At 31.4% G+C, this 16,711-nt stretch overlaps 1 protein-coding gene across 3 annotated transcripts in view; it reads left to right on the top strand.

The window, feature by feature from the left end:
* The first annotated feature begins 3,132 nt into the window (after positions 1-3,132).
* Positions 3,133-16,711, top strand: part of LOC142318981 (uncharacterized) — a 251,552-nt gene continuing 237,973 nt past the window's right edge. Inside the window, exon 1 of one of the 3 annotated variants that reach the window (XM_075355724.1) lies at positions 3,133-3,317. In XM_075355724.1, the coding sequence (XP_075211839.1) occupies positions 3,219-3,317 (99 nt within the window). In that variant the 5' untranslated portion in view covers positions 3,133-3,218. Of the gene's footprint in view, positions 3,324-16,711 lie in introns of all 3 variants that reach the window. The other 2 variants (XM_075355722.1, XM_075355723.1) reach the window with 2 other exon arrangements.

Below are 16,711 nucleotides of genomic sequence, written 5' to 3' on the forward strand. Positions count from 1 at the left end.
ATGAGAAAATCTTCACCAGTATCTGTAAGAATTTCTTACTTGCTTAACTCCTCAACCTTTTCGGTTGATAATATTTTTAGGCCTCCATTATTTTTCAGTTCTCTCTGTAAAAGTTTTGACGTCCTATATGAAATATCTTCAGCTGATTTTCTTTTTACAGAATTACTATCTTTTGTCTGTTCTTGTGTGTTCTTGAAAACTTTCTGCAATTTTATTTTTCAAATCAATTTTTAAGTAACACACAACCCTTTGTGTTGCATGACCACAGCAGAATTCGTGATCAGCTGTTTGTGAAATTTTAATTTGTCATCTCAAACTACAAAGATCGATTTACCCTTTACATTTTACATAACTTCAATGATCGATGCGCTACACTTGCTACACAGTACACGCAATTTCAAAACTCTTACTAAATTCTAAATAAATTCTGAAAAAGGTACAGAGGAACCAAATAAATATAACAATAAGCAGGGGGAGTGAAAGTGCTGAACCGTACTTTTTGTTAGCAGTAACGGGAATGCAGTTGATGAAGCTCGAAGCAATCTGAGCCGGGCGTATTGCTCTTGTATTTTTAATTATCATATTAACGAGATATTATTCGAATTGAACGACAATTTAAAGTATTTTAAAATATCCCATCGTACGAGGGACAAAACTAAAAAAAAAAAAGGTACGAAACAACGAAAAGATTGGAAACTCCGTAAAGATGATACGTAATTTAAAAGAGTGTTACAGGTTTTTTTTTTTTAATTTATACATTCAATTTATTTAATGAATTCCCTTGATTATAAAATTAGGAATTCCATATATTAGATTACATAATGTTTATTAAAAAACATTTTGGTAGCAGCATACTCATTCGTTAAATTCCGTAGGTTTTGCTTTAACAAAAAAAAAAAAAGAAAAAAAAGCTAATTGGTGATACAGAATGTAAAGAGGTATGTTAAAGAAACAGCAAACTAGTCAAACGACTGAAAACCAAAAAAAAAATAAAAGAATGTAAAATAAGATCCTTTTACCAATTCCAGATAATAAATAAATGTAATTTATAGAATAAAAAGGTAACTTTGATATTTAGAAAATCTTATTTTCAACGTTAAATAAAAGAGCAATTAAGAGTTTATTTATTATGTTTCTTTTTCTACTTCTACTTTTACTTTTCCGCCTAGCGCTGTAACAGAGAAGCTTTAGAAGGGAAAGTATTGCAATCGATCCAACTTGGGCATATGCGGTTTTCACCGTGTCGTTACGTTTTTAACACCTAAGGACCCAAAAAAAACCCGGATGGAATTGTTCGCATGTACGTGTTTGTGTTCGCGTTTCACATCTTTTATCTCCAGAACTACTCGACCGATTTTCACCAAACATGGTCAGATACTACTACATACGGGGCATTGATGCCATTAAATTTGAAGGTGAGCAAGGTAACCCTCAGTATCTCGAGATTTCGCCTAAATGAGGTCATATTTTTCTTAGGCACATTTGTTAATAATTAAAAAATATTTCCAAAAAAAAATTGAAAAATAGCACTTCCACCCGAAAAAAATTTTCTAAGTAAACTAGTTGCTAGGTGGGTATAGCGCGTCATTAATATCCCTCTCTCACCCCAAGGAACGCTAGTGTAGCACTGACGTATAGCTGCTGTTGTGACGTCATAAGTGGGCGGTAGAATTAAATAATTTTTCTTTATTATAACATTACAGTAACTTTACAAATCTGTTCAGAGTTAAAATTGAACAATAAGTAAATGAGCTAAATTTGGAATGAACATTAAGAAGCTACAGACCCAGTGGTTTGTAATTTTTAACAAAAGAAATGAAATTGAAGAGGACTTAGTAAAGCTGGATTATAAAATCACGTAATTGAATCGATATATCAAATCAAGAATATTGTTTCTCATTAATCTTAAAAAAATCGCTGATCCAAACGATTTTGATGTCAACTGATAGAAGAAATTTCATGCCTAACGGTTCGTAATTTAAAATCATTTTGTCTGATAACGTTCAAGTATGCTGGTTGTACCCCACAATTATAAGCCAATAATTTATTTTCTACTGAGAACCGAGATCTGGTTCGTATTAGCCAGTACATATTTTTAAACTTTAGGTCTAATTCGCTTAGATTTGATATGTCTTACCCAAGTAAGACGCCGGTCAAGATTAAAATCTAAATATTTACAAACTTGGAATTGAAATATTAAAGAAACAGATGGACAGTTTTCCTTTCGAAGGGTGAACGTGAGTGCTTCGACTTTGTTTCGTTTATCTTTATCTTCCAATTTGTAAGCCAGGAGATTCGAGAAGAGTGATATAATCTTGATTGTAATGAGATGCAGATGAATTTTCTTGGACAGCAAGAATCGCAGTATCGTCAGCAAACGTTGTAACGGTTGTATCCTACCGTAATTGGCAAGTCGGCAGTAAACATGGGTTCGAGAACGCTTCCTTGTGGTACCCCTGATTTTATTTAAATGAATAATATTTAAGGTGTATAAAAGTATTTAAAAGTGGCCGCTAGTATACCCCCACACCAGGGCGAATTAAATACGGTATACATGCGAGCTTAATATTTTTTCGTTTATTAAATTGATTTTTTCTTTTATAAAAAATATTATAAATATTTTATATTTGTCAGAAAAAAGTCACGTGACGGGCAAGTCCTACAACGGTTTTTTTTTTTTTTTTTTTTTTTTTTTTAGATAAAATAGTACTTATAACTTTGGTTGTTAGCATAGGATAAAATAGGTATACGAATATATTTATTTTCAAATTAATTCGGAAGCTCGTGTAGTTTTATCTTAATTACAATTTAATTGTTTTTGTGAAGATCGTTTTTAGATATTTAATATAAACACACTTATAATTAAAATATAAATCGGTTGTAATTTAAATAATCTCTTAACACTTCGTTTAGAGTTTATCGCAACGTATATATAATGCAAATACGGTTATTTACTTTTAACTCTTTATAATACTGTTAAACGAAAAATGCATTACATGTAAAACAATGAAAACGGTATTAAGTTACTTTATCTTCCTATACGCATTTTCTTCGTGTTTTATTTTATTAAAAAAGATAGACAAAGAGGATAACGTGTTGTATATATATGAGGGTGGGAGAGCAAAGCGTGAGTAAGAGACGCCCTGCAGTTCCTCAATGAGTGACTGACTCCGCGTACTTCGTGGTTGCAGTAGTGTGTCAGCCGCTTCAGTTCGGTGATGATGGTCTTGCACGCTCTCCTGTTGCTCCTTCTGGCGTACGCCACCGGAACGCATCAAGAGGATTACGATTTAGATGAACAATTTGATACATCTACAGTGAGCGTCAGTTGATTTTTATTTTAATATTTTTCGCGCTAATATATTTTTATGTATAGCTTTTTGTAATATTATTTTTTAATAATATTATTGTTATTTATAAAATACTGTTACTTAAAAAATTATTTTTCAATAAAGATAATTTTTTTTAATCGTAAAGTCGTGATAAAATTATTATTGAATGGTCTTTAAAATATTTTATCATATTAATTTAAAAAATAAAAACATTTATTTGTTCTTTAATTGATTATATTTCGATTTTAAAAGGATTATAAATAAATCACATTTGTTATTGTTGTAGGGTTAAAAATATATTAAGAAAACTTAGATAGAATGTGTCAGATTTGATTTAATATTATACTTTAGATTATTTTGTTAATTAGGATTTTTTTAAAATCTTAACTGATTTTTTTATGGTTTACAGTTTGTGTATAAATTCTTAAAAAAACTTAAGAAAACTATTAATTTTTCAATGTTTTTATCAAAAATATTTTTTGTAATTATAATTACTCGTACATTATCGTTGGAAATTTCATACGTTTTAAAATAAAAACCGCAAGAAATAGTATTAATAAATTACAATCAAATTTTAGAAAAAAATATTTTACGTAAAACAAAAAAGTAAAACAACAAAAGTCTGGTCTCATTAATGCAGAAGGGTTTTTTAAGTGTTTATTGTTTTTTTATGTTTTATTTGAAATAGTCGGTTGAACTATCAAATTCAAAGTTTTGACTTTTTGAATTTTCAGTGTAAAAGACCTTTTGGAGGTGTCCTCTTTAGTAATTTTAAATAAACTTACTATAGGTATATAAAGATAATAAAATATTTTCCTATATTAAATACATTAAGATAAAAATTAATCTTTCTTTATTTAAAAAAAAAAATAATATTAATATATTATAATTACAGTATTCATGAATGATAAACTTTTAATTGTATCTGTTATATTGAGATTTAATGATCTTTACGTTCTTATTAAATAGTCTGATTGGCAGTGTTTTTTTTATATTTAGTTTTTAAAATTTTCTGTATCAGTCGGCACGCGTGCGAAAAAAGCTGGCACGAGAGGCAGCTCACGAGCGCCTGCCGCCCGCGTTGCGTACGGTGTACTTTAAATTTCCATAACTTTGTTCTACGGTATATTAAGAGCTTGAAACTTTTGTATACACAAACTTCATAATGTCTTAAATTTTAATACTGTGCGGGTTAAAAGTGAAAATTCAAAACTTCGTCTCTTTTTGCAACCGAATGTGCTAACTTTTGAATATCACTGTAAGTTTAAAAAAAACCGTAACTCAGCAGGAAAATACTTTGGAAAATTCTCCCTGGTCTTGTCGTTTGAAAATTCTCCCGTTAAAATTTCGTTACAAGTGAAAAATTTATTTTTTTCATTTTTGGCTAAAATTTCAACCTTGACAGTGTTTTTGCCAATTGTAGGTAAAAATAAACTTCAGATTCAGCACTCTTAAAAACATAAAATAAGATTGAAATTAGCGATTATAACCATGCTAATCGGTTTTTCATGTTTCGAAGCGATTTTTTGGGGAAGTCCCGTTCAATATTGTACAATAAAGAAAAAAACGAGGAAAGAAGTAATAATAATGCCAGTTCAAAAAAGGATAGATGGAATGTACATAGACGACTCTTATACAAAATATCTCATAAAAAACCTTATAATGCAGTTTTCCAGCTACTACCGAGTGTGTGTGTGTGTGTGTTTAGGCAAATACAGTTACTGCTACTGGCTTGTCAGGTCTGCAATCATAGCTGCAATGTAAGTGTAAACGTTCCGGTAAACTTGTAGTCTGGGATAAACTCGGGTTGAACACTCCTGAGACGAGTGATTAATTGAAACCCAACTACCAAAGAACACCGGTATTCACAATCTAGCATTCAAATCCGTATAAAAGCAAGTTGCCTCTACAAGGACTCGAACTCGGCAGGTCTTATAATGCAGTATACATTAAATTTACCTCATAAGAAAAATAAAATTTTCATAAAAAATTAGCTTGTTTCACGATCAAATATTTGTCATTATTTTTTTAACTAATATAGAGCAGTCTATACGACATATGAAAAATCTGAAGTGGACGCCGCTTGACTTCATTGTAACATATACACATTTTTTTATTGAAGCCCAGTAAATAGGAGCGGGAAGATAGTATCCGCGTCCAGTGGCTCCCTCGGCGGGCCGGCCAGGCCAAGCCTGCTGCTCTGGTGGGTATGTTGACATCCCCGCCAATTTCTTTCAAATTTTTCTTTAATTTATAATTACAAATTTAATTTGTGATTTGTAATTTTGCATACTAATACGCATTCAAACACTGGACTGCATCTCAAATTAAAAAAGTGGCTGGTGTTGAAATTATTGAGCTGTTGAATTATCAAATTAAAAATTTTGAATCTTTACTGTAATGAATTCCTTGGTCTCTGAGTAGCCTCCTCCTTTGCGGTCTGGGTAGTCAATTTTTTACGAAAAAAATAAGAATAAAAAATATAACATAGGAAACATCAACTCTATATAATTCATCATCGACAAAATGAATCTATATCGCCAAAAAAGTTTAAAAAATAGAAAAGTAAAGGTAAAAATAAAACGAAATAGCTTTCTTTATTCTTACCTTCCAAATATTTGAACAGCCACAATCGGAGTCGGTGAACAGATATTTTACTCTGCTCTTGAAGAAATCAACATTATTACAAAAGGGCGTCAATTTCCTTACATACTTTATTAGGCGATTCTAAACATTTTGCTAAAAGAGCTGACCGACTATGCTGAAGATAATGAAATAAATTGAGTCTTCTGTTAGCCACATGAGGCATCCTGTACTAATGCTCGAATTATCCATTTTAGTACATCGTGCACGTTCTTATAGGCGAACATCACATCCTGAAGCTCTCTTCTTTCCTTAAGAGTAAATTAGATTCTTTACAGTCTGAAAAAAATCCTCGTACAATTGAAAATGTTCAGTAAGACCACGACAATATTTGTTGAAAATCAGTCTTGTGTGAACTGCTCCAATTTTATCACTGGTGTCATCCCTCTTTGTAATCCAAATCGTAGAACAGTACTCAAGCACGATGGTGAAATATAAGCGTAAGATTGTGTTAACAGATTAGAATTGGCGGCCAACCCATAGTGTATTCTTAATGTGGACGATTATGTGGATAAATAGAATTGTGTAGAATCCCATAAAGGTACATAAACAATTTTACGTGTTAGACCTTTGCAACTGAATTCACTACAGAAATTGGTCTGTAATTTTTTGCCGTTAAAAATAAGATTCCTTTTTTTGGAATTGTAATCTATTTTATTAAGTAAAATATTTTCTTTTTCATAGAATATTGACACAAAATATTGCATTTCACAAATAAAATATCAGTAAACAAGGGAAAATCTGTGGGTTAATTTGTTTTAACATGGTTTTGTCTTAAGAAAAATTATTAGTATAAATGAAGTGCGCGAGTTAATTTTAAATGAATTTTTCCTAATAGATTAATTAATAAATAAGGTATAACCAGTAATTGTCAATGATAGAAAGAATTAAACACATTCCGTAAAAACATGGTCGCATTAATCATTAATCTTCTGGTACAGTTTAGGATGTTTTAACAAACAATAAATAGAAAAACGAGAAAGGAGTAATAAAAATTCCAGTATAAAAAAAAGACAGATGGAGTTTAAATAGAGAGGAAGATTGTTCAAATTATTACTTAAAAAACCTTAACTTGTACTGTAGTACAGAATCGAATTAAAATATCTCGTAAAAAAATAAAATAAAACAAAATAAAAATTTAATAAAAAATGTATATATAAAAAAAATAAATTCCAACAATTACTTGTTTCATAATCCAATATATCAATCATTTATTATTAATGTAATTATTATTTATTATTATTATTTTTTATTAAGTATAAAATAGACTCAAAACATTAGCTACTGTTCGGTGGCATAGTTGGAGCGGACTTTCTTCGTCAAGCTATCAAACTACTGTTTTATTCTAGAAATTTCCTAATTATGCTACAGGCCCTGATGATGATTTCATTTTTATGTACCTATAATAGATGCACGGGTGGAGTTGCTATTTTTTAATGTTCGCTAATTTTATCGGTATCATCTCCGAAGTCGAAAGGATGATTGGCTCTATATGAACAACCGTATATATTTCTCTACTTTCTTTCTGTACTTTTTGTCAAAGTTGTTGTCGTTTGGTATCGAGATTTCAACCAGAAATATTTCTTTCGTTAACTTTTTCGATTTATTTTGTATCGGTCGTTATTTCTCTGTTCCAATACAACTTTACTCTTTTGTTTTCTCTTACCGGATCCGGTTCATATTTCGAGTAATTCGTTTTTATACGAGATAGTCCGTACATCATAGCTATTTTTTAACTCATGAGCTTAGCGAAGAGATCGTATTCTATGACTGCGAGGTGCATGCATCCTCTCGTTATGTAAACGATGATCTCCTTACCTTCGTTGCATCATCGGCAGGTGTCTGTTTCGGTGTTTATCTTTAATGATGTGTTTGATGTAATTTTTTTTTTTACAGTGAAATCTTGATGTAGAACGTAAATGATTGAAACCTTCTGTGTCAGCGTATATGTTTCCTCTTTGCAGCCGCTTGTGCGATACTTTCTTCTCAACATACGTTCGCGACAGCTGATATTTCTTCCCACTTCCTTAGTTTTTCTCCGTCCATCACTACATTTTGGAGGGGCTCATATGTTTCGTCTTCATTACGTGTGGCGTGTAAATTACTCGATTGAAAATATTGACGGAGCGTCTGGAGTTGTATGTAGTGCGCGTTACCTGTTTATTCCTTGCCCTCCGTGTGTTCTCGATAGGTGAAATAGTTCGACGGTTGAATTCGGGACATGATAGCAGAATTTTCTGTAAAAACATTTGTAATTATTATAATGATAGTAAATAAAAAATAATTCAAATAAAAAGACAAGATTTATTTAATAACGGTTACATTATAAATACTACGTTATAGTCCAATTTACTAAAAACGTTACAATTACGAAAACTAATATTGCATTAACAACGAAACAAAATAACAATAGAACAGTCTGAAGTTCATACAATTCACTTTCTGCAAATAGTATTTTTACCATTTACAATAGAACTACTGTGCATTTTATGAACGAATATAATATTGTTACACTACTGTTGTACAACAGTACAACAGTATTACAGTCTTGTATTCACCCACTCTTCACTGTAGTTATCAACACGTTTACTGGTATCGCTGTTATAACAAGCTGCCGAACAACGACTCTCTCCGCTGGTCCTTGGCAGTATTTATATCCCCTGGCCTGTAAATCCAGTACCCTTACTCTTCCATTTATTGTTGAAAAGTAATAATAATTTTCATTGTCCGCGCCCTTACGTTTTTCTATATTTCTTATTCCGGTCTGGTAATCCTTCTGATCGAACAGGAGGTTTTAAAGGCGCCATTGTCTGTATTACAAAGAAAATAACTGTTAAACGGACCCGTTACTCTAAGAAAAGGATTCTTTGCAGTTCCTTCTGGATTGATTTCACTATTATTTTCTCTTTCTTTCTTCGTAATTGGAAGAAATCCGTTATACTGGTCCTATTTTACACTATCTAAATGTAAGGTGCAATTTTTATATTTATATCATAGTAATTAATGGTTTATAATGGCAAATTAATCTGATTGTAGTTATACATTCGTAGACTTAGCCCCAAAATTTCAATTTTGAGTTGTATATATATATATATATAAATTCTGTATTCTTAAAGAAGTCCGATATAGCGACCTGAGTAATGGAAGGATTCCAGAGAGGGACTAAAAGGAACCCTTTTAGTAAAGGTTCACCTAAACAAATGTTCTTCCGTGAGGAGTTACCGGACTCAGGTTAGGAATGCATGGAAACGAAAAGACTCGGTCGATCATTCTCACGGATCGAGCTGGATCCGGTCCGGCAGGTAAAGAAAATAGGAGTTAAATATTTAAGCGAAGACCAGTTAAAAATGAGTTTTACAAAATCAGTCTGGGTGAAACGTTATGTCAGTCAGCGAGAGTATTTCGCGGGGAGGTCAGTGAAGCGGCGAATTTCTAGTTTAGGTGCGACGCAATGAAGGTAACGTCACAAGTAACTCCGTTAGACGAAAACAAGAAATGGTTCGGTGTGTTTACTGTAAGACTATAAGTGAAAGGGATAATGCTCTAAATTTCATTCATAAATTGTTAGGATAGTTTTATTTGTGAACAGCAAAGGTATTTGTAGTGTAAGAACTTTATACTTGTTTTATCTGTTACTATTGTTTTTAATACAAGACTAGGTTCAAAGTGTTAAGACCAGCGGTCATGTTTAATGTTTTTTTGTCAATGGGACTGAATTCTGCTTTTCATTATTTATCTACGTATTAATAAATCCTGACAGAATCACTTTGTAAATCATTTTTTATGTAATCACTGTTTAGTATTATTATTACTATTATTGTCATTGTTATTATTATTACTGATTTGTCTTGTTTTATTTGTGTTCTTAAACCAATAAATTGTAATCATATAAACATTTTCAATTGTCAGTCTCTCAACCTCCTGATCGAGCCGTGAGCACGTGACAATATATATATATATATATATATATATATATATATTTTAATTCGTTTATTTACAATCAAGTTTCTATATTGAAGCTATAAGTAGTCGTATTTTATACTGTCTTATAGTATACTTGAAATAGGAAAAAACTAGTAAAAAATAGGAAAACTAGTAAGTAAGAAATAGCTTGAATATATATATGGTAGTGTCTAAAAATTCTAGCATAGTTTTACACGTATAATAATGAATTGAAAAATTACCACACACAGACACTATAAACCGTAGGACCCACCTTAACAAAATAGAGGTGTAATACACTTCGCCGTCCACCGGGTTGGTCTAGTGATGAACTAACTCATCGCAAATCAGCTGATTTCGAAGTTCAACGTTCTAAGATTCAAATCTATTAAAGGCAGTTACTTCTATACGGACTTGAATCGTGGATACCGGTGTTCTTTGGTAGTTGGGGTTCTATTAACCACAAATCTCAGAATGATCGACCAGAATGAATCATCCTCATTCATCCATGGAACTTCCGGAGACTAAAAGAAAAAAGAAAAAATATATAATACCCTTCGCCACCCAAGATACAAAAATATTAATCACAATCGGATACGCAAGTTATAAAATAACTCGTAAATTATATAAGTTAATTGTCGATAAATATCAGTTAATATAGTGAAATGCAGAATTAATAGAAGTATTGATATCTAAATTTGAAATGATTTCTTTTGTTAAATTTTTATTTTTTTGTTAAACCAATTACCAAATGTTGTTCTGCATATTTAATATTTGGAATAAATTGTGATTCTGCTTTTTATTTTACAAAAAAAAAATTGTATGAAAAACTTGTCAACAAAATAAAAAAAAACCCTTCGGCACGCCGGAAGGCGGAGGTAGATTTTGCCGGTGCTAAGTAGGGGATAAAAAAGATTTCACCTTAAAGTTAAGAAACTTCAAATTCACTCTATACGACAATGGTTGCATGTAAACAAATTTCACATGTTTAGCATACAAGCCCCCACCATCTTCTTACAATTCCCGCTAAATTTTGGTCATCCCTTGCCGTAAATGTTGATCATATCAAAAATTAATGTTCAGAAGACTAACGACCGCATTAAACAGATTCGATACTTTGCCTATTAAGGGAGCTATGATTTTTTGTCTTGGAAACCTCATTTTCCCAACCCCTAGGCCAATGGTTTGTTTTAGGCTTTATCCAAAGGATAGTAGCAACTTTAAACGAATTCGATATTTTACTTTCTAAGAAAGTTATAGCGATATTTTGTTATCTTGATAAAGACCCCCCCGCCCCATTACCCCCCCATGATCCGATTTATTATTGACCTGTTAACGAACTCGACCGAGATTTTGGATCGTTATATGTATCAGTTTGAAAGTGATTGATTGGTGCAATATTACGACAGTTATCGTGTGTACAAGAAAATGAAATTACATAAACTTTTGAACTGACGATGGTTTTGAGGTCTAGGGAATGTGAAACGCGAAGGCGAAAATATATCGAATGAAGTCGAATAATGGTACCCATTACAATAGGTAGCTTTCTTATGAATTAAATATCCTACAAAATAAATATTTTACTTAATTAATTTTACTTTTCAACTGTAGGCTTTTATTTAAAAAATTAAAGTTGTCATTGTACGTAGTATAAACGATTTTTTTTAATGCATAAATAATTTTCTTTACATAAAGAATTATATCCAATTAAAAATTGAGATAATTTATCTATTTATTTAATTATTAATAATTAATTATTGTTTTATATGTTACTGTAAAAATAAAATACAAAACTACAGTTTAATTTTCTGATAATGATATAAATAAAAAACTCTCTTAATTGGTTTCCACGTTTCTTGTAAATGGTCTGAAGCATGATTTAACGTAACATGTCTTTGTTGTCAACTGTCTGCATGATACAAAACTATTTGAAATTGATTGACCGATTATTTTATTTAACAATTTTCACATTTCTATGTCACCGTTATATTTCAGTATTTCTTGGTCATAATTTACGTTTCAGCGTCTGGCACTTTTATTGATGTAATTACTGTGTATGTGTTTGCGCTTATAAAATTCTACTTTCTTATATTTTTTAATTTATTTTTTTATAAAGGCTTAAACAGGACTCTTATTTCTGTAGATCTTAAATATATTGCAAATCATAAATTCTATTAACAGACTGTTGTGAATGACTTTTCCAGCTTACGAGAACAATTACGAAGTGGGAGGGAATGTGTTATTTATGCACTATGTCGTGTTAAAGTAGCCTACAGATACTATTGTGTACGTACATAGTTTTTTTATACAGATGTGATTCACGTTATTATATCGTTTTTATAACTACTTTCATGACTTTTGTATTTTTATGTGTTATTATTTTACTTCATTCGGTTTTTATTTCATTTCTATATTTTTTATTACTCTTCTGTTTACGATATTTGTTGTAATAACAGTAACACAGATTATTATTTATTAATCTTTTTTTATATCGTCGTTGACGTTTATACTAGCAGTATTTTAAAAGATTACTCTTCGTAATTTTGTAAATTAACTTGAAAAAAATAAAATAAATTTCGTTTTATCATTATAATTCAGTATGAGAGTTTTTTTATTTACAGAATGCTAGTAACAAATACTATGTATCTTGATTAATTAATAATAATAATAAATTGATTAATTTGTAATTACTATTCTTTGCTAATTTCTCCCTCTTAAGCAGGGATAAATATTACATTTTTTCTCAACTAGCCGGTCAGGGGGCTTGGTACCCTGGACCCCGTCGCATTCTAATCCTCATGATTGTTAGTCGTTTTATGATTGTTGATGAATGATTGTTGAATATTAAATATCTTGCAGATAAACAAAAATTACGTAACACTGTTATCTAACATGTTTAACATGGGATACATGATTTTAATCTGTTTTTTTATGCTGAAAACGAATATGAACTGAAAATATTTCTATAACCCACAATTTATGAAAAATGTTTTAGTTTTAATTTAAGGATTTTTTTCATTTTCAACGTATAGCTAGCATTTTAAGCTACTATATTGTGCTTTGTAAGCTAATTTTTTATTAACTTTTTTAACATAATTTGTAAGTTAAAAATAAATAATACAAAACAAAGAATTAAATCACATCATAGTCATATATACATTTTTTTGTCTTCAATCGTTTGACTGGTTTGATGCAGCTCTCCAATATTCCCTATCTAGTGCCAGTAGTTTCATTTCGGTATACCCCCTACATTCTACATTCCTAACAAATCTGTTTTATATATTCCAAACGTTGCCTGCCTGCACAATTTTTCCCTTCTACCTGTCCCTCCAACATTAAAACGACTATTCATTTTTATAAAGCGTAATTTATTTAAAACTAAGGGTGATAGAAAATTTGTATTTACAGATCTGTAATGTACGCAAAAAAAGCTATTCAATAAATAGTATCAAATTTAGAGAAAAATTAAAATTTTTTTTGTCTGTCTGTTATTAAACGTAAATTGTTTTGTTCGTTACTGTCTATTTTCATGTTATATCTTAGGACTTCTCCGTTTATATAAAATAATTCCCCTAAGTAATGTGATTATTAATTTTAATTCATTCAGAATATCTAATATATTACAGGCAATTAATACACACTTTCTCACTCACTCTCAGAGAGAGAGAGAGAGAGAGAGAGAGAATGAATAACACTTAAGTTTTAGATAACTTATCTTTGAAAGAACTACGTAAAATTTTCCAAAAAAAAACTCAGTTTTTGAGGGAATATTATGAAAAATGTAAATAATGAGTAAGAAAACTGAATTTTGCCCTCGGAATAGTGAAAAATATTATACACGGTACAATTGCGCACGAACTTTTTTATTTCTTTGTTGTTCCGGAATCGATTCCTCTTACTGCCTCATAACCCAAACACTAATCTCAGTAGGATGTGGATCGTACGGGCGGTGTTATAAGGTTCCTCAGTAAATTTCGTCCAGCTTATTCCGATTGCTAACGGCTATATGAAGCCTGGCGTTATCATGAAGAATAATCACACCTCTAATCGATCGGGTGACTACGTCTTTTGTTTCTATAGGTGGACAAAGTAGAGAGCCGGAACTAATAAGTATCATTTATAGTGCAACGGTTGTGGAAAAAACGACGTGCAATAAACCTTTCTGGTCCAAAAAGACGATCATGAGGAATTAAGTTAACGAACGCGTTTTCGCCTTTACGATGCAAGGCTCTCCATTTTTATTTAACTACACGAGCCGATTTCGACTCGGGAGTGTAATAAAGGACCCATGTCCTCACCATTTCAATTCTTGAAACCTACCTCTCATAGACTTTGCGGAACTTTAGGTGCTTTGTGATAATGGAATGGCCACTTTCATTTCCGAAACGATTTTTCATTAGTCATAGAATTCCCATCATCTTCAATAAGGTCACAGTTCGATCGATATTGTCATCTATCACATTTGACCTTGAACGCCTATTGCGACCATTTTCTAGAGCTTCTTGCCCTTTTTTAAATCTGCCGACTCAGTTGTAGAATTGGGTACATGACGTCATATCCCTAAGCTATACACAAAGTTTAGTCAAAATTTCAGAGATTTGAGCCCTCATTCTCGAGGTATTTCTCGGTAATAACATTTTGTTCTGACAAGACGCTGCTGATCAGAAAGACGGAAGCTGAGGCTGCTGGTATCATCAGCCACTTCTTACATCTCCTTTTGCGACAGCTCTCTCATGCTCATATACGAGCCTTAAAGACAAGGTTCGTGTTTTAACTTGAGGGAGATATTTATATTCGATTTTTATTTGATTCTCATAAATACTGTTATACAAAGCAGAGTGGAATATTACATGCGTAGGTATCATTCATAATAGGTCTTAAGGTATCCAGGCGCGTCAAATTTGATCAGATCCGTAATCTTTTAAAAAATTCCTAGTATTATAGTTATTTGTACAGTGCGCCGCCAGACGAAAATATGAGCTTGGTTGTGAGAAAAAGGTGCTTTTGTAATACACTTAATACTACTATATTCGTAAATGTATTCATACATCTACCATGTGTTTTTGTTGAGTAATTCTTTATAGTAATAAATAACACTATTTGAATAAATAGAGATAATTTTTTTTTGTTCAGCCTTTTATTGTATCTAGTGAATAGGAAATAATTTTATCTCAAGTTTACTATAGATTTATTATATTATTTTTAATTTTTTAATAATAATAATCAAAAGCATTTATTTAAAAAAAGTTATCGTTGTAAATGCAATTAATACATTTGTGAAAGATTATTATTTTCTTTAAAAATGTTTTATGTTTATTGGTTTTTGTTTCTTGAAACAAAACAAATTAATATTATTGTGAGGGTACGTCCACTCCTTCCTGCTAATACACACTTTGTATCTACATTCATTTGACAGGCAAGCCCCTACGTTTGAGTTCCTACTTGTGTCTTATTGTATTTTACCATGCAAGTGTAAGTTTTGTGTGATACTCGCCCGTCTCGCCACCCTGTGTTGGTGTATACATGGAAATGTGAATGAAAATGAGAACAAGATGGAAAAATAAAATAAACTAATTTTTTTTCTTTCTTTTTTTAAACACTCCCAGAGAAACCCGGTACAGCCTTAAAGCATAACCTCGATCGCTCCGGAGTGTCGTGGCAGCAGATTTACCTACCATGACTTGGTCCACCCAGAGGCCGCCATCGGGATCTCCCCTGGATTATAGAAACGACCGGACTTCCGCTCCTAGATAGCCGAGATGCCCCTCCCCAGGGGAGCTGCCATTCCCGACCCTAAATTACAGATTCCAGGCATGCATTTTGCATACCCTTCCCATCAACACGCCTTCTCATACCATCAGGGGTTCTCCGTACAATCATCGGAAGCAACCTCGAATTCCGCGCTCTTGCATCCGGGCGAGCTAAGGTGTCCCAGGGAAGGAATCGCGAGACTAACTTGTTTGTGTTATGTTTTTGGCATAATAACAGGATCGGAGGGGAGGTACCCTCTGTAAAATCAGCTTTAAATTCATTCCAGTGACAAAAGCAGTTGTACGTTTACATCTGTAACTCCTATTAAAGAAATGAGAATTTATTAAAACGTTTCTGTAGCAACAAAATTAATCTATTTTTATTTGATTTGTTTTTATTGTTGAGAAATTTTTTAATTATTTTATTTCTATGAGTTATATAAGAATTTTAATTTAGTAATTTTACTAGTCGTAGGTGTCCAAAATTGATTACCTCTTGGGTAAAAATATTTTTATACTTCAAAGTTAAATTAGCTTTAACTCTAGAAATTGATAAAAATTGGGGTGGTGGCGGGAGAAGCGCCAAGCAAACCAATCAAAATATATTTTATGATTTTTATCGTATCAATGCATGAGCATGTTACTTCACTGTATGATACACTAAAACTACATGTATTTTTTATTCTCATAAAAATTTGTGAAGGAATTATTTTCTCTCAGATTGATTTTACAAAGCATTTAATTTTTAACATTTATTTCTATTTCACCATTCTTCATATCACCTCTCCTCTATAAGGAGCCCATTCTGGCTCCGTTGAAGCACTACATTTTTTTTAAATTTTAAAAATATTTTTTTTTGATTCCTGAATTTATTATTGATATTATCAGACTTTTTTTCTATATATATTGGGTTCGATTCTTGGAAGAATCTAGTGTGCTTTCTCCATAATTTTATCAATTACATATTTTTAATTAAAATACGTTTGTCACTGGTAAAATATTAAAATAAAAACGTCTCTGCTTGTTTTTTCGAACGTAATTTTA

Source organism: Lycorma delicatula, chromosome 2 (genome assembly GCF_047948215.1).
Source record: "Lycorma delicatula isolate Av1 chromosome 2, ASM4794821v1, whole genome shotgun sequence".
Taxonomy (NCBI): domain Eukaryota; kingdom Metazoa; phylum Arthropoda; class Insecta; order Hemiptera; family Fulgoridae; genus Lycorma; species Lycorma delicatula.